At 44.4% G+C, this 24,054-nt stretch overlaps 1 protein-coding gene across 1 annotated transcript in view; it reads right to left on the minus strand.

Annotated features, from left to right (window-relative positions):
* Window positions 1-19,100, minus strand: part of Slc1a3 (solute carrier family 1 member 3) — a 113,755-nt gene extending 94,655 nt beyond the window's left edge. Inside the window, exons 1-2 of the mRNA XM_045132799.1 lie at window positions 19,009-19,100; window positions 17,043-17,325 (exon numbers count right to left, since the gene is read on the minus strand). Of these exons, the coding sequence (XP_044988734.1) occupies window positions 17,043-17,223 (181 nt within the window). The 5' untranslated portion in view covers window positions 17,224-17,325; window positions 19,009-19,100. The remainder of the gene's footprint in view (window positions 1-17,042; window positions 17,326-19,008) is intronic.
* Between the last annotated feature and the right edge of the window lie 4,954 nt (window positions 19,101-24,054).

Raw genomic sequence — 24,054 nt, forward strand, 5'->3', positions numbered from 1 at the left:
AGCTCTGCTGGTCCCTGGCCTTTAGTCGCAGGCCAAGCTTCCAAACATTTCCTGGTAAGAAGTTACTCTGTGTTGGAGTCAACTTCTCAGCCCTTCCCCCAACCCCCATGTTCCCACATCCTTCAGAGATCTGGGCCCTGGCCTGGCTCACTCTTTTGTCCTTTGGTATTTCCTGTTGCTTGAGGTGGAAAATACCTGCCTTCACCAATAGTGCCCAGAGGAACCAGCCTGGGAAACCAATGGCCAAGCAGAACACTGACAGAGGTTCCGCATCTGGGAGAGAGCAGCAACAGAACATCACAGTGCTTGACAAAAGCCTGGGGCTCTCTTCCTAGACCCCACTAATGAAGACCGTGCAGGGCTCAAAGTGCAGCTCCGCGGAAAAGGAAGTATGTACAAAGCTCCAGGTTCAATCCCCAATATACAGAGCCCCCCCACCCCACACCCTTTGAAATGGCTATTTGAGCCTCCCCCTTTTTTTGAGGCAAGCCCAACAGATTGCCTTTTTTTATGCAAAAGTGAGAGAGAGATTGGGGTGCCAGGGTCTCCAGCCACTGCAATTGAACTCCAGACGCGTGTGCCCCTTGTGTGCATGTGTGGCCTTGTGCGCTTGTGTAACTGTGTGTCTGGCTAACGTGGGACCTGAAGAGTCAAACATGAGTCCTTAGGCTTCCAGGCTAGCACCTTAATGGCTAGGTCACTTCTCCAGCCCTATTTGAGCCCTTTTAAGTAACCATTTGTTGCCCACCTATGGGTGACCTAACACCCTATTAGGTAGATCCTTTTGGAATGTATGAACAGACTTCTAGCTTCCACCAACCCAACAGCTAAGAATGTCAAGAGAGCATCTGAGGCCTATCACAGCCAGTTCCCTGCCTTGCTATAATGCACCTACCTGATGTACCCGCCAATGTGCTTATTTCAAAAGTGTTTTGACTTATGAATTTCCTCATTCTGTTACTATGAAAACTTTATGAAACTGTTACCCCATTGCAACATGGAATTTGGGGTAACTTAGATCTGTGTACTTGGACCATGGTGACTCCTTTGTGGCTCTAGAATGAACTAAATTCTCTTACTCATTTTGAGGTGAGAGGTTTTTTTGTTTTTTTTTTTTCATTAGCGTGAGTGAATAAGAAATTCAAAATGACATACACTTGAAGTCTTTCAAGTCCTTCACCAGGCTTTTCGCACCTGTATTTATGTGCTTACAAGCTTTTATCTTCTTCCTTAGCATCCAGGGAGACCTTCTTGTACTTAGATGCTCAGGTTATCAGCACAAGGATTCTGGGAGATTACTTGTGGGTTGGATGCTCCACCTCCCTCTGTAGCCCAAAGAGCCAGCACTGGCCTGGGAGTTTGCTTACTCTTCCTTTCTTTCTTCTTCCTTCCTTCCTTCTTTCTTTCTTTTCTCTCTTTTTTTAATGTTTTTAAAATTTAGTTGAGAGAAACAGACAGAGAAGAGGGAGATAGAGAGAGAATGGGCACGCCAGGGCCTCCAGCCACTGCAAATGAACTCCAGATGCGTGCACCCCCTTTGCGCATCTGGCTAATGTGGGTCCTGGGGAATCGAGCCTTGAACCGCGGTCCTTAGGCTTCAGAGGCAAGCGCTTAACCGCTAAGCCATCTCTCCAGCCCGTCTCTCTTTTTTTTTTTTAAGGTAAGGTCTCACTGTAGTCTAGGCTGACCTGGAATTCACTAAGTAGTCTCAGGATGACCTCAAACTCGGGGATCCTCCTCCTTCTGCCTCCCAAGTGCTGGGATTAAAGGCGTGCATTACCACACCTGGCCCTGTCTCTTATTTCTAAGAACCATAACCATAGAGAAATTGCTCGATGTTTCAGCTTCTGAGCTTCTGTTATGAGAGGCTTGGGACAGACAGTGATGAAATTGAAACCCTGTCCCCTCCCTTCTGGTTTGGCTTGAAGGCTGTAGATAGTAGCAAGAGTTGTAAAAATGCTTCAAAAGTTGAATGAGCTGGGCATGGTGGCACATCCCTTTAATCTCAGCACTCTGGAGGCTGGAGGATCATCCTGAGTTCAAGGCCACCCTGAGACTACATAATGAATTCCAGGTCAGCATAGGCTAGAGTGAGACCCTATCTCAAAAAAAAAAAAAAAAAAAAAAGAAAGAAAAGAAAAGAAAAGAAAAAGAAAAAAAGTTGAATGTATCATAGACATAAGAGCTTTTGATATCTCTTCTGAGTTACATCTAGGCTTTGGAAGGGGACAGAATATTTGCATCTGCTTAATTCTATCCCCAAATTTCATTTAAAAAGTCTCTAAACCATTTTTCTCTTTTTCTTTTTTTAAAAAATATTTTTACTTATTTGCAAGCAGAGAGAGATAGAAGAGAGACAGAGAAGATGGATGTGCCAGGGCCTCCAGCCACTGCAGACGAACTCCAAATGCATACACCACTTTGTGTATCTGGCTTCACACGGGTACTAGAGAGTCTAACCAGGGTCCTTTGGCATTGCAGGCAAGCGCCTTAACCACTGAGCACTCTCTTCAGCCCCAAATTTCATTCTTTTAAATTGTACAGATTTCTTTAGTGTCCTTAATTTATTTAACTGGACAGCTTACATAACCTCTAATGTACATTCACCCTTAACTATTGGTGGCTGCAAAACTTTCCTGAAAACCTATAATATGGAGAAGCAAATAACTGTAAACTCTATGGTGTGCAAATTAGAAATGCTTTTCAAAATTACCAGTGTGTGTTCCTTGAGACTTCTAGGGGTGTACCCCACAGACACACTGTACCTGGGTGAAATAACTTTTGTACGGGATTATTCATCACATTGCTTTTATAGTACTAGCTAAAGGTTAAAAACAACCTAAGTGGGCTGGAAAGATAGCTTAGCAGTTAAACGCTTGCCTGTGAAGCCTAAGAACCCCGGTTCGAGGCTCAATTCCCCAGGACCCACATTAGCCAGATGCACAAGGGGGTGCACGCGTCTGGAGTTCATTTGTGGCAGCTGGAGGCCCTGGCCTGCCCATTCTCTCTCAATCTGTCACTCTCAATAAATAAATAAGGGCTGGAGGGATGGCTTAGTGGTTAAGGTATTTGCCTGTAAAGCCAAAGGACCCAGGTTTGATTCCACAGGACCAACGTTAGCCAGATGCACAAGGGGGTGCAAGCGTCTAGTGTTCATTTACAGTGGCTGGAAGTGCTGGAGCACCCATTCTCTCTCTCTTTCTCTCTCTCTCCTTCTTTCTCTGATAAATAAATAAATATTAAAAATGTTCTTAAAAAAATAAAGAAAAACAAAACAAACAAAAAAAACCAACCTAAGTGTCCATCAACTGGGGATTGCTTAGATAAATTATGGTACCCCATACAGTGGGAGCCTCGATGTACCAGTAAGGAAAAACATCCAAGATACATTCCTCAGGGGAAAAAAAGCACGGTAGAAAGAAAACTTTGTACACTATTCCATCATTTGTGTACAAGAGCAAAGCTTATGTCATGTTATATAGCCATGTTCACAAAATTATTCTAAAGCCACACAAGTAGTGCATACCAGGGCAAACCAGATCTCTGAGGGGCAGGAGTGGGAGGGATACTTTATTTTCATATCTCTTTGTAATTTTATTTTGGATTATGTAAATTCACTAACCGCATAAGTAGATAGCAAAATAAATAAGCAAAAAAAAAAAAAAATCTCTGGTTCTAAACATTTGTTTTTAAGTCTTACTGAATTATTTCCTATCATATTTCTCCTAGAGGCATGGATTCTGCTAAGAAGTTTTTTCTGTTCTACTGTGGTTTTTCTCCTTAGTCTGGCTTTAATCTGGGTCAATGGTAACTTGCCTTGGGTTGAGCAGGGGAGAGGAAAAGCTCTAGGTGCATGGTGAATGTACCACCTTGGCCACCGGCTCTTTCCGGGAATTAAGGAACCAAATCTGAACCGACTCTGACTTCAGTCATTGTTACAGGTTCTTGGTTGGATCTACCAGTCAGCTTTCCCATTTACTGGGTGTTATGTGCCCAGCTGGAAACAAACCGCCCAGCAAAGGTGACGTTCTCTTTGACTACCAATCATCTTGTGGCAAGCATCGCAATGGGCAGAACTTGTACAGTTCTGGGAATTTTACTAAATTTCATGTTTTTGTTTTTGTTTTTTGAGGTAGGGTCTCACCCTAGCCCAGGCTGACCTGGAATTCACTATGGAGTCTCAGGGTGGCCTCGAACTCACGGCGATCCTCCTACCTCTGCCTCCCCAGTGCTGGGATTAAAGGCGTGAGCCACCATGCCCGGTGACTTTAAAATTTTTTGTTGTTGTTGTTGTTTTATTTCTTGTTTTTTGAGGCAGGGTTTCACTCTAATCCAGGCTGACCTGGAATTCACTATGCAGTCTCAGGCTGGCCTTGAACTCATGGCTATCCTCCTACCTCTGCCTCCCCAGTGCTGGGATTAAAGGTGTGCACCACCACATGCGGATTTTTTTTTTTTTAAATTTTGGACACTTTCTTACATATACAAAATGTATTTTGATCTCACTTGCCCAGTTCCTTTCCTCTCTTCCTTTCTCTTTCTCTAAAACCCTTCTTCCCATTAGATCCTCACCCTACTTCCATGCATGTTTGTTTTGACCCGCTGAGTTAAATTAGGATTGTTTGCATGATCATGGTTGGGAGATTATTACTGGAGAATGGGTAATTACCAGTGGCTGTTTAGCATACTGCCCACATCCCAGCAACAATCTTTCTGCCACAATTTATTTTGGGAAGAATGTGGACCACTTCCTCATCAATGATACACGGACAGGCTCAGTCATGTACATATGACTACATCTTCTGAGTTCATGACTGTCATGGACTTGGAGCATCCAGGACAGAATTCTGCAGCCTTATTGGCCATCCTCCTGCTCATTACGTCCTCTCTTGCTTAAAGTTTCCTGAGTCTTGGGGTGTGGTTCAGATGTCATGTTTGGGGCTGAGCACACACTAGTTGCTGACTCTTGGTAACTCTGCCATCTATGTATCTCATGTTAACCCCTGAATCTCAGCTTTTGAAAAAATATATATTTTATTTTTATTTATTTATTTGACAGAGAAAGAGGGGGACAGAGAGAGAGAGAGAGAGAGAGAATGGGTGTGCCAGGGCCTCCAGCCACTGCAAGCAAACTCCAGATGCGTGCACCCCTTTGTGCATCTGGCTAACTTGGGTCCTGGGGAATCAAACCTGGGTCAGTTAGCTTTGCAGGCAAATGCCTTAACTGCTAAGCCATTCCCTCCAGCCCCCCTCTTTTTTTTTTTTTTACAGGATGACTTCAAACAAACACGGTGCTGGTAATAGATGATGTATCTTTCTCTCTTTGATAATGGATGCATGCATGTGAATGTACATGGATGTGTGTGTCCATGTATAGAGAGGCTGTCTTCGGATGTCTTCCTTGATCACTCTCTACCTTGTTGACTGAGGCAGGCTCTCTCCACTGAACCCAGAGCCCACTGATTTACATGATCTAGCTACCCAGCTTGCCGCAGGGACCTGTCTCCACCTTGGGAGCGCTGGGATGACAGACATTTGCTGCCACGTCCTGCTTTCAGGGGGGTTCTGGCAATCTGAACTCAGTGTGGAAAGCGTTTTACTGACCAAGCCATCTTCCAGCCCCCCCCACCCCAATCTCTTAGGAGACTCACAAATTCCTTCTTGATGCCTTCAACCGTTCACCAGAAAGCCGGTCACTAGCGAGCTGGTCAATACATGAGTCCCTTGGGTTTTGCCCTACTTGCTTTCATAATGGAATTTTTAAGTGATGCAGTGTCTAGCAGAAGGGGTTATCTTTTCAGAGTGAGATGGGCAGGAACTCTCGACTCTCATTAGGGATAATTGAGGGTCATCTTACGAGGCTCTCTTCCTAACAGCTCACTGTCTGCTCTGGGATGTGGCAGCAATTGGTGGCCTGGAAGCCTTATTGGGGAACTGGAGACATCTCTTTGGGGACATGAAGAATGGACTGACTGTCTCTGCAGATAAGGACTCAGTCTTGAAATTCAAAACGTGACTGCGCTGTGTCTAAATTTACCTTCCAGGCTTTGGTAGGATGCACACAGGGAGAGGGAGAACCTTCCCCAATTCACTCATCCACAGTACAGTAATCTTTACAGAAATCTCCCTCTTTGGGAAATTTATCTTTCTCTTTTGGTTCCAAACCCTTTTTGAGTATCTTTATTTTTTTCCTTAATATACAAATAATTCCTTATGTTTCAATGTCTTCATAACTATGAGAACCAGAAATTACATTTTTGCTTGTTTTTAAAATTTTTATTTAGGGCTGGAGAGATGGCTTAGCGGTTAAGCGCTTGCCTGTGAAGCCTAAGGACCCCGGTTCGAGGCTCGGTTCCCCAGGTCCCACGTTACCCAGATGCGCAAGGGGGCGCACAAGTCTGGAGTTCGTTTGCAGAGGCTGGAAGCCCTGGTGCGCCCATTCTCTCTCTCTCCCTCTATCTGCCTTTCTCTCTGTGTCTGTCGCTCTCAAATAAATAAATAAAAATTAAAAAAACAAAAATCAGAAAACATTACCTATTAAAAAAAGTTTTTTTATTTAGCTCTTGACAGAAAGAGAAGGGGGAGATGGGGGGGAGAATGGGCACACCAGGGCCTCTAGCCACTGCAAACAAACTCCAGATGTATGTTCTACCTTGTGTATATGGCTTACATGTGTACAAGGGAATCAAACCTGGATCCTTAGGCTTTGCAGGCAAATGACTTAACTGCTAAGCCATATCTCTAGCCTTAGAAATTTCATTTTTATTGAATGTGGCTATCTTCTTCTTTTGATTCTAGTTTGCTGGTTTCAAATGGCTTACAAATATAAAGTGAAGGTAATTTTTTTTTTCTTTTGGTTTTTCAAAGTAGGGTCTAGCTCTAGCCCAGGCTGACCTGGAATTCATCACATAGTCTTTCTGTATTAAAAGATCTTGGACTGTGGGAATGTATGAACATCATTGGAATTGATAAAAACTATGGAGACTTTTAAAGTTGGATAAATGCATTGCATTGTACATCATGTGTGGTTATCAGTTTATGGGGGCCAGTGGCCGAATGTGATGGTTTGATTCAGGTGTCCCCCATAAACTTAGGTGTTCTGAATGCTAGGTTCCCAGCTGATGGAGATTTGGGAATTAATGCCTCCTGGAGGGAGTGTATTGTTGGGGGCGGGCTTATGGGTGTTATAGTCAGTTTCCCCTTGCCAGTGTTTGGCACACTCTCCTGTTGCTATTGTCTACCTTATGTTGGCCAGGGGGTGATGTCCATCCTCTCTGCTCATGCCATTGTTTTCCCCTGCCATCATGGAGCTTCCCCTCAAGCCTGTAAGCCAAAATAAACCTCTTTTCCCCACAAGCTGCTCTTAGTTGGGTGATTTCTACCAGCAATGCGAACCTGTCTGCAACATAGTCTTAGGCTGTCCTCAAACTCACTGCAATCCTCCTGAGTGCTGGGATTAAAGGCATGTGCCACCACACGCAGTACGAAGAGAAAGAAAGAGAATGAGTACACCAGGGCCTCCAGCATCTGGCTTTACATAGGTACTTTACATAGGAATTGAACTCTGGTCATTAGGCTTTACAGGCAAGTGCCTTTACTGCTGAGCAGTCTTTCCGTCCCTGAAGTGAAGGTATTTTTTAAGCTGTGTAAATATGCTAGATAGTTTTTTTAAACAAGTTTATTTTTCATTTTGTTTTTATTTATTGATTTGAGAGGGGCAGACAGAGAAGGAGGGAGGGAGGGAGGGGGAGAGAGAGAGAGAGAGAGAGAGAGAGAGAGAGAGAGAGAGAGAATGAGCGTGCCAGGGCCTCCACCACTGCAAATGAACTCCAGATACAAGCGTCACCTTGTGCATCTGTCTAACTTGGGTCCTGGGGAATTGAGACTCGAACCGGGGTCTTTAGGCTTCACAGGCAAGCGCTTAACCACTAAGCCATTTCTCCAGCCCCTAGATAGTTTCCTTGACCTTCCTCCCTTGAGAGAGCACATCTTTTGAGTTGCTAAAGAAGAGGTGACTATCCTTGGCATAGGGAATAAGCTCTTAGCAATTTCAATAGCTCTAAATCTTGACATTGAACTCATAATCTTATACTAGGTGAGTATAATGGCTAAACTTGGTGTCCCAAAGTGCATTGTGTTTTCATCTCCTGGCAATGATATAGCATCCCAGCCGCCAGACCAAATAAATACCTAATGAATGGTATCATCCCCAGACTCCACAAATACAGAATGCGCTGACACCTGGAAGGTACAACTTGGAAAAGATGGTGCTTGGAGGCCTTTCCTCATCGTGATTATGTGAGCATAAAAACAAGTCTCGCAATATTTTATGCCTGATTCTTGACAGATGAGCGAAAGTGGCTTCTGCAGTGCCTCCTTGCATCCTCAAACACTGGCTAGGAAACGACTGTCATCAGACAGAGCCAAAGGCACAAAGGCTCTCAAGAAGTCACAGGGACACAAGGATGCTGTGTGTTTCACTGGAGAAGCCAGCTTGAATGAGCTGGGAGGCTGGGTCCAGAAAAGGGACCTTGCAATGGTCTAGCGTCATGGCTGGATCATGAAATGAAATACTAAGTACCTTGTTCCTTGTATTTCTGTGATTTAAGGGAAGGCAAACAAGGGTTCAGCATCATGTAATTTGGGGGTTGGAAGCAGACATGTAATTCAGATCGACTTTAGTGAGATGTGAGCCTCAGAGGTTTGGCCTTCAATCGTAAATGAGTTAGCATAGGACAGAGCTGGGCCTGAAGAGCCCGAGCTTCTCCACTGCATCCCAGACCCCGGCACACAGGAACCAGGAGGTGGGTGGGCTGCGGGGGGCACTCACACCGCTGCCCCAAGTGGTAAGAAAGCACTTAGAAACTAACGCCACAAGAAATGGAAGGCGCTAATTACGGTAGGTTCTGTTTTGAACAATTTGATTACCTACTTGAAAGAGAAATCTGAAATTGCTGTTTTCTTTTTTTTATTATTATTTAATTTATTTATTTGAGAGCAACAGACAGAGAGAGAGAAAGAGGCAGAGAGAGAGAGAGAATGGGCGCGCCAGGGCTTCCAGCCCCTGCAAATGAACTCCAGACACATGCGCCCCCTTGTGCATCTGGCTAACGTGGGTCCTGGGGAACTGAGCCTCGAACCGGGGTCCTTAGGCTCCACAGGCAAGCACTTAACCGCTAAGCCATCTCTCCAGCCCTGCTGTTTTCTTTATATGTGAGTTAACGCGAAGTAGGACAGCAACACAAAATCCAGAGGTACTCTTAGAACCACATCGAACCTTCTTCTCTACCCCTGCTTCAAAGTAACCTTGACCAACTCTCTCAAGGTTCCCCCCGGTCCCCTCACCAGCCCCCAACTCTGAGGAGCAGCAGATGCAGAAACACTGCCGAAAATGAGAAAACCAGGGAGGTGGTGAGCTCTCCCATGGGACCCAAGTGGCGTGAACAAACACTGAACTCTTGAGATTATCGTATGTATCCCAAACATTGTTCTCAGCCACTCCCCAGCCTCCAGAAGGAGGAGTCCACTGTCAGGTGCTCTCTCCATTGGGCAATCTCATTATGATAGCAGTGGAGCTGCGTGGAGGTTTCTTTCTGGTTCTGCTCAAGAGGTCAAGGAGGAAAGAGCTAGATAAGGGTGGTATCAATTACTCTCAGCCTTTCCTTTCGGCCTCTCAAAGCCCTTTACAACTATTAAGTCTCTTCCTACAACTCTCTTGGCTCTAGCCAAGGAAATACAAGCCACTTCTAAGCCTACATCAGTTTTGGCAGCTCCCTCACCCTTCTCCCTAAATCCCTGGGCCTGGTTCTCTTGCTCATTAGCATCACCAAAGCAATGCACCCAAACTGCAGCTGCACCCCCAGCAGGGAAGTAAGCCAGACTGAGGGCTGGTTTGCACCCAGTCTAGGGGCACCTGACTTCTCAGGCTCTTTTAAGTTTGTTATTTAAAGTGACAAGGTATGTGCATGGCAGACCAGAATATAGATCTGGGCAGAGGATAGTGATGATCATTCTATTTCACACATGAAGAACCAGAGGCTCGGGTTCGGAACTGGGAGGTAAGCCTAGGCTGTCTGACTTCAGCACCCAGAGCTGGGATCCCCATTATCTCTAGGGTGGGGTGGGGGGACCCTATCATGCAATAGGAGACAATTCCCTGGGATGATTTTTGAGAGTGACAGAGAGGTCTGGTTCCGTATGTGCCATGGGTATACGGGCCAGACGTGTCCACTGCCACACTTGCATGTTTCCTGTAGGGTGAGGGTGGAGGGGGGTGGGCAGAATTAGAGAGGAAGCAGACTCCAGTCCTTACTTCCTATAGTGTGTCATTTTACCAGGGCAAGGATGGCAGATCCATGGTTTCCTTCCTCCAGGGCTTCGGCCCCAAGAGCTTCCAATCCAGGCAGCAAAGCAGGGGAGACCTCTGCCTCAGGCCCACCATTTCTCCTAGCTTCCTCAAGTTTCTTTCTTATTTCCCCTAAGTGTTCAGAGACCATTACTCTGAAGCTGCAAATGTATCATATCCTTCCTTCATTCTCCGGATTCCAGGTTTTCAACCTGCCTGCAAGTGCCCCTCTGCCAGGGGCTTTAGGAAGTAGAGGAATGGCAGGATGGGTGCCAGACTCTGCCTGCTCCACTCCTATTGGCAGACCTTTCAGCCCCACAGCTGATCGTGAACCACGTGAGTTAATCTGTTTGGCTGAACCAACTAGCAGCTCCGCTAGGTAATGTGCAAGCGTGTGAGGCATGGGATGCATGACTGTATTTTTCAAAGCCAAGTGTTCTTGGGCTTGAAGACCTGAGGAGCTGATGAAGGACAACGGCCCCGTGCACTTGCTGTTCTAATCACCATCTAAAGGCAGCAGTCCAATCCTTACCAGGGTGATGGGACTACCTTTGAGTGTCCGTGATGTCACACAAGGAAACCAAGGCTTCTTGAGGACCACACACTGACTAAATAATAAAACTCACGGTGGAATACGGACCCAGCCCATTCTTCATCAAAAGCCACCCTGTTGATTGAATGATGAATTTGGTATTTCTAGGGCTCCCAACGTTTTGGAATCTCGAAAGTACTACCACAGAGAGAGACCACATAGTATAAAACACGATATGAATGATATCCCATCTTAAAAGTTCAGATTACCAACTTCTCTGTCACCAACTTTGACTCATATATTCCTTTCTCATCTTATTTTGCATCCTGCTCGCTCAGTGAACTACTTTTGATCAGAGAAACAAACTACTGTACAAGCTACCCAATCTTCAGTATTTGTTAAAAACATTTTTTAATTATCATGCAAACTATTAGGTTTTTTAAATTTTTAATTATTTATTAGATACAGAGAGAGGGAGAGAGAAAGAACTAGAGAGAGAGAGAGAGAATGGACACGCCAGGGCCTCTAGCCACTGCAAATGAACTCCAGGGGCATGCGCCACCTTGTGCATCTACCTTATGTGGGACCTGGAGAATCGAACCTGGGTCCTTAGGCTTTGCAGGCAAGCACCTTAACTGCTAAGCCATTTCTCCAGCCCACTATTAGGTTTTATTATGATATTTCAACTTCATTTATTTTTGTTGAGCTTCCTCCCCTCCTCTTCCATCCTTCTGCCTCATTATACTCTTTCACCCTTAGTAGCCTCTTTTCTGTTCTCAAGACACATGTTACTATTAACTAACCTGCTTTCTCAACACTCCTTTTTCCTTTCTTGGTCCCCTTCCTCGTTTCGTGGCTCATACCAACACACACACACACACACACACACACACCCACACACACAGAAAGCTCAAATCTGCATATAAGAAAGAACATCAAGTATTGGTCTATCTAGGTCTAGGTTATCTCACTTAAAATATGATAACCAACATATCCATCTGTTTTCTTGCAAATTTCATATTTTCATTGTTCCTTATGGCTGAACGAAATCCCACTGTGTATGTGCACCACATTTTCATTTTCCATCCATCTGTTGATGGACACCTAGGCTGATTCTGTTTCCTTAGCATTGAGGTTTTTATATTAATAAGTTAACTGATTTATTTAATAGAGAACAGATAATCAGTGGTATTTGATTGAGATTTAAAAAAAAAATCAAACTATGTAAAAACTTCAGAGGAGGGAATATTTCACCAGATACCACTGCCTGCCCCAAGAGGCCTCACCATACTTACCACTTTTTTGTGATATTATTAAATCGCATTGAATTTTGGTCTGTTTAGGTTTATTGCCAAAGAAAGTTAGAGAATAGGGGGAAATGTTTGATAAAAACATAGTTGAGGGCTGGAGAGATGGCTCAATGGTTAAAAGCACTTGCTTGCAAAGCCGGATGGCTAGGGTTTGATTCCCCAGTTCCCACATAAAGCCAGATACACAAGGGGGAGTGTGCATCTGGATTTTGTTTGCAATGGCAGGATGCCCTGGAGTACCCACACACTCTTTCTTTCTCTCAGCCCCTTTCTCTCTCAAATAGTAAAATAATTTCTTTAAGTAAATCAGGGCTGGAGAGATGGCCGAGCAGTTAAGGCGCTTTCCTGCAAAGCCAAAGGACCCAAGTTCAATTCCCCAGGACCCAAGTAAGCCAGATGCACAAGGTAGCACATGAACCTGGAGTTCGTGTGAGGCTGCTGGAGGTCCTGGTGCACCCATTCTCTCCGTCTTCCTCTCCCTCAAATAAATATAAATAAAAATAAAAAATAAATCATCAATATATATTCTGAGAAGTCAATTTTTTTTCAAACCCAGGTAAAGACAACTTGCAAATGAATTTCCTTAGTGAGTGCATGTAGAGAGTGAGATCAAAAGCAACAGGCTACAGAGAAGGCTTTTTTAAGGTGTTTGCCTGCAAAGCCAAAGGACCTTGGTTCGATTCCCCAGATCCCACATAAGCCAGATACACAAGATGGCTCTGTGTCTGGAGTTTGTTTGCAGTGGCTGGAGGCCCTGCTGTGCCCATTTTCTTGCTATCTCTATCTGCCTCTTTCTCCCAAATCAATAAATAAAAATAAAATATTTTTTAAAAAAGCAAAGGAACTAGTTCCATGTCTGTGAATCCCATCAAGTAAAACCACTCATTTCATATATTACTATCTACAGATTACCACCATTTGCAGCTGATCTTATGACCCATTTGCCTGAGATATTATTTTATTTGCAAACTCATCCTTAGACATAACAGAGTCACTTTATGTGTCTTCTAAAAAAAATATTGGTTTACTTATTTGGAGACAGAGAGAGAGAGAGAGAGAGAGAGGAAAGGAAGGAAGGAAGGAAGGAGAGAAGATGGATATGCCAGGACCTCCTGCCACTGCAAACAAACTCTAGATGCATGTGCCACTTTGTTTTTTTTCTGGTTTTCGATGGGTATTGGGGAATGGAACTTGGGCCACTAGGTTTTGCAAGCAAGCACCTTTAACCATGGAGCCATCTCCGCAGCCCTATATTATGTGTCTTGAACAACACAAAGGACTCACTCTGTTTTCAGCAAGATATTTGGGTCACTCTTAACAAACTTGCCACAGTTTGAAATGAGAACGTGCTTTCTGAAGAAAGGAAAACAGTGGCCCCTCTCAGTGTGATCTTTCTGTCTGACAACAGCCCAGGCAGACATGTTAACTCGTTTTTTTCCTCACAAACCCCCTTGAAGGGACCTGGAGCTTGTCACTACCTTCTGTCACGTTGCCGGCTGGCTCCTGTTATATGAAGTTTGGTTATATCATATTTATACTTTGACACTGCTTACAAATGGCATCAAGTTGCACAGGTTATTCCTTACAGAGGAGTGGTGCTGACATATTCACATTATATGTTATTTTAACACACGAATCCACATGTCTCCACCCCTTGTCCATAATGCTTTTACATTTCAACTTCCATACATTAAATGCACATGCATTTTATTTCCAAAAGACAAAACCAATTGAGCAGAAATGCATCCCAACACATAAAGTTTTCCAAGTCCCTTTCACTTAAAGCCATCGAAGCTTAAGAGTTTGAAAACTAATAGCTATAGTTCTTCTCATATCATCTTTCTGGAAACTATCTCCTCCCTCCACAGATAAAGAGCTGGTGTCCAGGCATATTCTTCCCCCATTATTTTGTGTAGGGTTCATATATACACGGAACCCAATGACAAAAGCCAAATGGAACCTTTGTTTCCACTGGGCGTTCATTGGAGGAAACACCGACAGAGAACGGAAGGTTCTTCCTTCTCTGCTAAATCGGTTTACTTCTAAGTCGTCCCTTTGCTATTCTAAGTCTTTGGTGTAGCCTTGGTGGCCCCTCTGACTGCCAATGAGCTCTTTTTACGTGTTTCTTTGTCCATGCCTTCTTCTTATTGCTCCTCAGTCCTTGGTTTCCATCAGGAAAGCCAACCATGAGGGCACCCCGCCAAGTTATCTCCCCCAGCCCGGCCAGCTCCCGCGGCCGTTCTCACAAATGGGAGGAAGGGCCTCCCTGAGCTAGGAAGTGCCCCCCCCCCAGCCCCTGCAGAAAACAAACCAAGTCCTGGCACTTTCTCCCTGTTTACTAGGGGTGTGGTCTCGTCACATTTAGGAACTTTCTTCTCTCCTAACCTGCCTTTCTCTCCTGCTCAGGTTTTACTACTTCCCATTCCTCTACTCTTTAATGGAAATATTTCTGTCTTCGAGACTGAACTCTTCTGGTATTTATAATACCACTTCGAATAGGTATTTCTGTATCCTTTCTAAACACACTTTAGTATTGCTCAGCTTTAGCAGTATCCATATAGAACTGAAAAGCAAATCGGTCTCTGTTCAATGGATGAGAAAGACATGGATGAAATTATAGAAGAGAAGCCAGGCGTGGTGGCGCATGCTTTTAATCCCAGCACTCGGGAGGCAGAGGTAGGAGGATCGCCGTGAGTTCAAGGCCACCCTGAGAATTAGGTTTCCTCTTGAATTTAATTGTTTAATTGAATAAGTCACATAGTAAAATGACAATGTTGTATGAATGCAACCAGTAGTGCTTGCTAACTGGACTATCAGTCTGTACGTGGAGGCCCTTCTCTTCTCAGCACCGTTCATGGTATGTCAGCTAGCTGGCAGTGAAGAGGCAGGATGGCTCCTCTGGTTATCAAAATGGCCTCCGGTGTTAGGTTGGGTTTGACGATCTTCTCTAGCATTTACTAGCCTTGAGAATTTGGGCACACTGCTTGATCTCTCCATGGCCAGATTCATCTATAAAATGAGGATATTTGTAACCATCATACCTACTTTCTTGGGCTTGTCTGAGGACTAAGTGAACAACATATGGAAAGACCCAGAGGGAGCAGAAAGGCCTTATCCAGATGTTTGCTGTGTCCCTCAGCAACTGCTTAGCTTCAGAGGCAAAAACCAACCAACCAACCAACCAAACAAACAAACAAACAAACAAAAAACCCACAAGGTAAGGCTGGGAGTGGTAGTGCATGCCTTTAATGCCAGCACTTGGGAGGCAGAGGTAGGAGGATCATTGTGAGTTCGAGGCCACCCTGAGACCACACAATGAATTCCAGGTCAGCCTGAGCTACAATGAAACCTCAGAAAAACAAAAACAAAACAAACAAAAATGAGGTAAGGATACTGTACTTTGGATTGACACTAGAGCAGACACAGCACTAAAACGTTTCTAGAAATACAGGCAAACTGGGAATCTACTAAAGAAAGCCATGATGCCTCTGGGTGAATGGGGGCATGTTTTCTTTGAGTAGCTCTATAGCCAACTGAACACTCACTCATCAATAATTACTAAAAGGAGGCACGTGCTGGGTGTGGTGGTGCCAGCTTTTAACCCCAGGACTCAGGAGGCCGAGGTACAAGGTCTGCCATGAGTTCGAGGCCACCCTGAGATGACATAATGAATTCCAGGTCAGCCTGGGCTAGAGTAAGACCCTACTTTGAAAAACCAAAATATTAAATAAATAAATAATAAAAAGGAGGCACACGGGATATACCTACAATCTTGTAACAAATTATACTCTCCTCACATATTTCTATCGGCCTATTTTGTTGACAAAGTTATAATGACATTTATACGTTACAAGATTTTTATTGTCATTACATTTGTAATTGATAGAAACATTGCTATTTTCAAGATAGAGAGCAAACCTTTAGATGATGCTTTTTGGGGGGGGTGGTAAATGCTAGAAATTTAAGCTATAACATTCTTTATAACCTGCTATTGATTTATGTTTCCAGTCTAAAGATATCTACATTGGTTTGTTAAAAAAAAAAAGTTCAGATAATTTTTTTCAACTGTATTTTAAGGTAAGGTCAATGTCCTCTGTAAGTAATAAGCTAAAACTTCAAATAGCCATAAACCAAATGAAGCAATGTTTTACTAGTGCAGACTGCTGTCAACCATGTTTAAATTAGTAAGGGACTGAAATATTTCAACAACGACATAGCTAGCTAAGGCAGCTCCATGAGGCAATGAATGAAAGAGATCTGTGTTCACACTTTCCCAATTTACCTTCCCCAGTCACTGAGTGAGAGAATGCAAACACAGGAGAGATTGGAGCTCTGTGTGTAAGCACTGATGCTCAGCTTCAGGCCAGCACCAACTAGAACAGAATGGCTATTAGGGCCCCACATTGCATTTTGGATACACTAATTTTATAAACTGCTTTTAAGTGCAAGTGACTTTGTATAAAGATTACATGGCTAAGTCCAGCCTGCATTCTTGTTTATTTTTTTTTTCTATTATTTAGCTACTCCTGCCTAATGATTCAATGACCACTCCTTTATCTCCACATGAATTAGGAGAATGCTTGATTTATTTCTCCTTTCCACACAATCAATAGGTAAGCATAATGTCTAATGATACTCCTTTCATATTCCCACATATCATAGATTGCTCCAACTAATTTTCCCTGGGGAAAAAAAAAAAATTTCAAAAGCAGAAAAAAAAAAAAGCCTGGGCCATCATTTGGAATACCTATGATCTACCTACCTGATAGTGTTCTCAGGCTTGCAAATGGCCCAGAGAAACAAGAGACAGGCTTTTATGTTTGTTTGTTCGTTTGTTTTTGTCCCAACTACTTACCCACAATGACAGCGGTGACGGTGAGCAGCACAAAAGCATTCCGGAACAGGTAACTTTTAACATCCTCCCTGGTGATGCTCTGCACTTTCTTCTTGGCCAGAAGTGTGCGTTTGCGAACTCCTTGCTGGAACCGCTCCATCCGGCCCCCTGTCCTGGGCTCTTCTCCACTGCCTTTGACCATCTTTGCTTTCTTTAGGAGTGTTTGTTCTTCGTACTTCAATGTCCTGAAATTGTCCCCAGTCAGCTCAACCGCCTCTTAGGTGCCGGAGACCAACAGCTAGAACTGGAGAGAAAAAAAGACCTGAGTTACAGCCTGGGAGGGGGTGGCCGTGAGGAGACAGTGCCCCATTCCAAGAGCAGGCTGTGGGCAAGTTGTGTAACAGCAGGAGGATCAGATGGGAGAGCTGGAATAGCCCCACTTCCAGTCTGCAATGCATGGTGTGTTACTGGGCCAAGTGTGAAAAATGGACATAAGGTCAGCAGAAACTTGTGTTCTGTTTTTCAGTTTTTCCTTCCCCTCCAAGGAGGCTAATGAGGGATTCTTCCAGAACCTGATGTGACACAGTACCCACATTATCATTCTATTCCTCCCAACCAAGCCAAGTGCTCTTTGTACAACTTAAAGCACTCAACTAAATGTCCAGTTGAACTGGACACACAGGAAGTGCCCCGTAAATACTTGATAACTCGTCTTATACACGGTTGAAGGCATAACCATGTCAATCGAAAGAATCGATAAGCAGCTGTTGATATATGCAGCGTGGTACTAGGCTGTCTTTTTTTTTTTTTTTAAACTAAGAAACTTGAGAGTATCAACTTGTAAATACAGTCTTAAAAAGAACGCAAGTGCCCAGGGGACATGAGAAATACATTTGACTCTTTTTTTACAGGGCACTTTTGAATTTTTTTTTTCTCCCCACGAAATAAAGCACAGCGCTCCAGGCACATCTATAAATTACCTGAAATCACAATTCATTTTCATGCTATTACAAAGTGGCATGTGTGTTTGTGGCAAACACAGTGTGGAGTCTTCTGCTGAAATGATCACCCAGTGTCTCAGTCTTTTAAAACTTGGGATTTCTCAAACAGATGAGGAGATGAATCCAATTTTCATTCCAAACATTACAGACCAGACGGTGGCTTCTGGTTTCTTTAAAGGCCTCTTAGGTTATTCAAATACAATTAAGTAACCAGGTACTTTTTCTTTTCCTTGCTGGAAATTAGCTGTTCTGAGAAACCAAAGGCTTTCTCCTGCTGTTTTACAAGAGTTCTAATACCCAGGTTTTTTTTTTTTTTTTTTTTTTTTGCCACGATCAACCCCTGTAATCGCAGCCAGCGTGTGCGTCTGTGGGGTGGGGTGGGATGGAGGTATGGGTAGCTGCAAACCCAGGCTCTCCCCAAAGTGCTGGTTAGTTAAGACTCAGGGGCTGGGGGTGGGGGGAGGGCGGTGGGCAAGACTGACCTGTGACTTTTCAAAAACACTGCAGGTTGAGGTCACTGATGAGAAGACCTACAACGTGCTACACCACATTAAAAGTGTAGGGAGTACGGAAGAAAGGGAGAGGAGAGAATCCAGATATTTATTTATTTATTTTAATTTATTTACTAATAGCTCTGATGCCCTTTGCCAGGGTGTGTGCTATTCATTTTTTTTTTAAGCAGACTGCCTGGCTCAATCTTGATTCTTCTCTAAGAAAAGTCTCTTGCCTTCAGAGGTCTCTGTCTCTCTCTCTCCCTCCAAGCCCCTCCCCCTCCCCAGACCTCGGCTAGAGCCCGAGGTGACGGCACCGCTCCTGACTCAGTTACTCGGGGGACAGTGAGGTGGTGCTGGGGGGAACCTTATCCACCAAGATGGCCAGTTCTTCCCGGCTCGGCTGCTCCTCTGCCAGCCAGGCGAGCCATCGCCCGGGCAGCGAAGTGAGCGCGAGGGTCCAGCGGGCGGGGAGACCCAGGGACGTGCACTGACCTGCAGGGAGCGGGCCGGCGGCTGGCCGGGTCCGGGGACGCGGCCCAGGTGACCAGGTGACCAGGTGAGGTCCGGCGGGTCCCGGCGGCGGCGCGGCGCGTGGGCTCCGAGTGACTATCACCAGCCAGCCGAGGAAGGGGGCGGGGCCTCCGCGCCGGGACGGGGGAGGGGGGAGGAGGGAGGGGCAGGGAGGGAGGGAGGGGAGCCCCGAGCTTGCAGGAATATTGATTCGTTGGGGATCATCAGAATCACGCTGGCTGCCTTCCCCCTCCCCCCGCCCCCTTTAGACACCGCTTTCACGCTTTCTCCATTGACTTTACGCCTTTACTCCCGGCAACTTTGGAGGCAGAGGTAGGAGGATCATCATGAGCTCGAGGCCACGCTGACATTACATAGTGAGTTCCAGGTCAGCCTGGGCTAGAGCGAGACCCTACCTCGAAAAGAAAAAAAAAAAAAAAAAACAAATTGCAAAATCAAAGCCGGGCGTGGTGGCGCACGCCTTTAATCCCAAGCACTTGGGTGGCAGAGGTAGGAGGATCGTCGTGAGTTCGAGGCCACCCTGAGACTACAGAGTGAATTCCAGAGCCGGATCGAGACCCTACCTTGATAAACTAAAAAAAGAAAAGAAAGAAAGAAGTGCAAAATCAGGACCCCGGGATCCCAAAACCAAAGCGCGCGCGCGCACACACACGCACACACCCGGGGGCGCGCGCGCACGTTGGAAGTCCTCGCAGCCTGTGTCCCCCAAGGCTATATTTAAATGACTCCACGTTAGCGCAGGTTTCCTCCCCTTAAGGGAGCCTGAAGGTGCTCTTTTGCCTGATTTTTGTACGACGGCTAGGAAAAAAAGAAGGCGCGGGGGAAGTGCCCGCCAATTAGCGTTGGGAATACGATTGTCATTTCTTGGGACGATCCTGTGGAGTGCCATCAAGTCGAGAGAAGAAAAGCCATGACAATTCCTCTAAAACTTGTATCAAGTTACCTTGAAACACGTGACGAGACATGCCTCTATTTTAGCAATGCAAACTCCAGTCTAACGAATCTTAATTGAGCTCAGGCTGCCTACGCTGCAAACAGTGAAAAGGTAAGGGACAATGGAAACAGGATCTTTGCCAAACTATGAAGTAAAAGGCATTTTAACACCAAAAGTATCAGTGCACACTTGGGGAAGAGGGGGCGGGTGGGGCTCAGGATTTCAAACGACAATTTATGTTTAGGGGCTTCGGTTTTAAAGGATGCTCAGTACCCCTCCCACGCTTTTAGGAGTTAGAAAGGTTTTAATTTGCTCTTCTACTCTATTTTCTTAAAAGGAAAACTGCAAAAGTACATATCCAAAAATTGAATTAAAAAAAATAATAGTACTTTACTTATTTTATTTATTAGAGAGAGAGAGAGACAATGGGCGCACCAGGGCCTTCAGCCACTGCAAACAAACTTCAGATACATGCGCCACCATGTGCATCTGTCTTACGTGGGTCCTGGGGAATCGAACCTGGGTCCTTTGGCTTTGCAGGCAAGGTCCTTCACTGCTACGCTATCTTTCCAGGCCTGTAAATTATTTTTTGAGCCTGACTGAAACCCCTAAGCTTAAAACTCGTTTAGCAGGAAGAAAATAGCTTACCAACGAAAAAAAAAAAAAAATCGTGCCAGAGTTCTGTGTCCTTGTTCTTGCATTCCCTATGCAAAATTCCCTCAGTTTTTTGTTTTTTCCCCTTTCAGATTTTTGAGGTAGGGTCTTGCTCTAGCCCAGGCTGACCTGGAATTCATTCTGTACTTTTAGGGTGGCCTTGAACTCATGGCAACCCTCCTACTACCTCTGCCTACCGAGTGCTGGGGTTAAAGGCGTGCGCCCGGCATCGCTCAGTTTTTGTGTCTGTTATCCAGCAGGGAAACCTGTGCTTTCATTCTTCATTAGCAAAGCCAGGAAGCTTCAGGGAATTGCTCCCTGCCAGCTTCCATGGCTCATATATGTGCTTTTGAACAGCAACTGCGTTGGTTGGAAAGCAATGGCAAATCCTGTGGGTGCCCTAAATGACACATTAGCAGCAGTCCTAACAAGTTCCTAATTTGGCATCATTTTAATAATTTATTGGGAATACGTTTCTCGTAACAGTCTCTGCCCTCAGCGGTCTTTCCTTCCCTCTGTTCTCTTAGGCCACCTAGCAGCAGTGCCACATTGCTCCACATGTCATCAAACCATGCGTCCTGCCCTTTCTAAGACCATGTCAAGTTCTGGATTCTCAGCTCAATGGTGAGTCCTTCGAAGGCAGGAACTTATCATGTGCCTGATATATACAATCATTAAAGAGGTCTTATGAATAGCTGGCATCAGGGTGGAGAACAAAACGTTTTAAAACTTCTGTGGTAAAATAAAACTGTTTTGACATTGTTACCTCTTGCTTAGGTGCATAAAACAGTCTCATTTCTCAACATTTATAGGCTGCTCCAGGTCCTGTCTGAGCCATGTATATAGAATTGATATGTGTACTTTTTCTTTTCTTTTTTTTTTTTGGTGGTGGTGGGGGAGGTTTTGAGGTAGGGTCTCTCTCTAGCCCAGGCTGACCTAGAATTCATTATGTAGTCTCAGGGTGGCCTTGAACTCATGGCCAACCTCCTATCTCCGCCTGGGATTAAAGGTGTGACCACCACGCCTTTATTTCTATTTTCTTGTGGAAATGGGGACTTGAATAAAAATCTACATATTTAAAGTGAAGTTTCAAACCTAGTAGCATTTCTATTTTCATTTTTCTTTCTTTCTTTCTTCTTTTTTTTAAATCTTTTCTTCCACAAGCAAAAAAAGGACTGGAAAACCATGCTTTTAGATAGCACAGATGTGAGAAGACTGATTTCCCTTCTTTCCTTTCCTTCTTCCTCTAATCCGTGAAGCTTGGCTTAAAGCATTTTATTATTACAGCTTGTGTAGACAGTATGGGAGTCTGTTCCCCTTAGAGAAGGGAACTAATCTACCACTGAGTTCTGCTGGATGTAATAAAACCTAATGAGAGAATGAGATGAAAAGACTGTTCAGAGTTCATCTGAATTTACACATTTTTTGGTCTGGGGCAAATACGGGGAATTACTTCTTTTGAGAATGTCTTTCTTCCTTACTTACTCTCCTCCCTCGTTTCTTTCTTTTTCTTTCCATTTCTCCCCTCCCCTCTTCTCCCTCCCTCCTCTCTCCCCTCCTTTCCTTCCTTCCCTTCCCCTCTTCCTTCCACCTTCTTTTCTTGGAAAGGTATAGTAAAAATACCACATGGGCAATATGAGTTAATTTAGGGTGTTTCTCCCCATACCCCTTTCACCTTATAGGCAGGACTTTTGAGGTTTAAAACATTTTTTCCCCTGAATAGAAACACTAAATAAGGGCTGGAGTGATGGCTTAGTGGTTAAGGTACATGTCTTTGAAGCCTAAGGACCCAGGTTCAATTCTCCAGGTACCACATAAACCAGATGCACATAGTGGCACATGCATCTGGAGTTTGTTTGCTGGCACACCCATTTTCTCTCTCTCTCCTTCCCTCTTGCTCTGTCTGTAACAAATAAAAATTTAAAAAATAAAAAAAACAGACACTAAATAAATGAAAGATCAAAACAAATTATAGAAACACCTCTGCATAATGTATTACATTTAGAGCTTCTTGGCAAATATTTAAAAAAAATATATAGCTACTTAGGATGGGAGACACAGAACCCAGGAATGTTAGAATTCCAGAGTGAAAAATAAATAAATAAATAAATCTTCACACTATAAACACACACATGGTGAATACAGTTCCTTTTGAAAAATCTGCCAAAATGTTCCTTTGAATGCTCAGTGATGACCTATGTTATAGGTAAATTTTTTCTTCTGGGGAAAAAAATGTTAGTGTAACAGAAGTCAGTGTATCCTTAAATGAAGCATTTCCACTAATTGGCTTGAGGAAGGAGTGAGCGTGGTAATACTTAAGTGTTGAGCTTAACAAAGTGCAGGACAATCAGATTACAGCTCCCGAAGTTGAACTCTAGTGGGCTGGAGAGATGGCTCAGTGGCTAAAGTGCTTGCCTGCATAAGCCTAACTACCCAGGTTCACTTCCCTACTATGCATGGAAAGCCAGATGCACAAAGTGGCACATCCATCTCCTGTCTCTTTCTGCTTGCAAATAAATACATTAAAATTAAAAGTAAGAACTCTAACTCTTGTGAAGTGGAATTTTAAAATTTTTTTGAGAGCAAAACATGGGGGGGGGGGAGAATTTTCTGTTTTTGTTTTTAGTTTCAGGAGGAACTTTTGTTTCATTCCTCTCTTAAATACCTTCCATTTTAGGATCATAATAAGAGGTATGGGTTCTCCTTCTGTGCTTTGGAAATTGCAGAATATTAAAGCAATGACCAGAACCTGACTTGCCTACTGTGCGAACAGTGGAGAAAAAGGCTAGGAATAAAAAGTTTGTTTCCAGGGCTGGAGAGATGGCTTAGCAGTTAGGCGCTTGCCTATGAAGCCTAAGGACCCCAGTTCGAGGCTCCATCCCCCAGGACTCACATAAGCCAGGTGCATAAGGTGGCTGGCGCATGCATCTGGAGTTTGTTTGCAGTGGCTGGAGGCCCTGGCGCACCCATTCTCTCTCTGTCTGCCCTTTCTCTCTCTGTCGCTCTCAAATAAATAAAAATAAACAAAAATTTAAAAAATAAAAAAAAGATTGTGAATGGGCTGAGGGCAGGAGCTCCAGGGACAGTGTCTACCATCGGGCATGCATCGCTATAGGCACTCTGGTGGCTCATGCTGCAGAAGAAGCAAGGAGGGCCCCACATACCCAGTTAAAGACCTTGAACTCAGCTGGGCTGATGGTCCATGCCTGTAACTCTAGCAACTGGGTTAGACAGCTAAGACAGGACTGTCACCAGTCAAGGTCAGTCTTGAGTACATAGTGAGTTCCAGGCTAGCCTGGGCTATGCAAAAAGACCCTGTGACACATCTCTCTACACTGCCAAAAATAAAAATAAAAATGGGGCTGGAGGGATGGCTTAGTGGTTAAGGCATTTGCCCCGAAGCCAAAGGACCCAGGTTC

This window comes from Jaculus jaculus, chromosome 13 (genome assembly GCF_020740685.1).
Source record: "Jaculus jaculus isolate mJacJac1 chromosome 13, mJacJac1.mat.Y.cur, whole genome shotgun sequence".
Taxonomy (NCBI): domain Eukaryota; kingdom Metazoa; phylum Chordata; class Mammalia; order Rodentia; family Dipodidae; genus Jaculus; species Jaculus jaculus.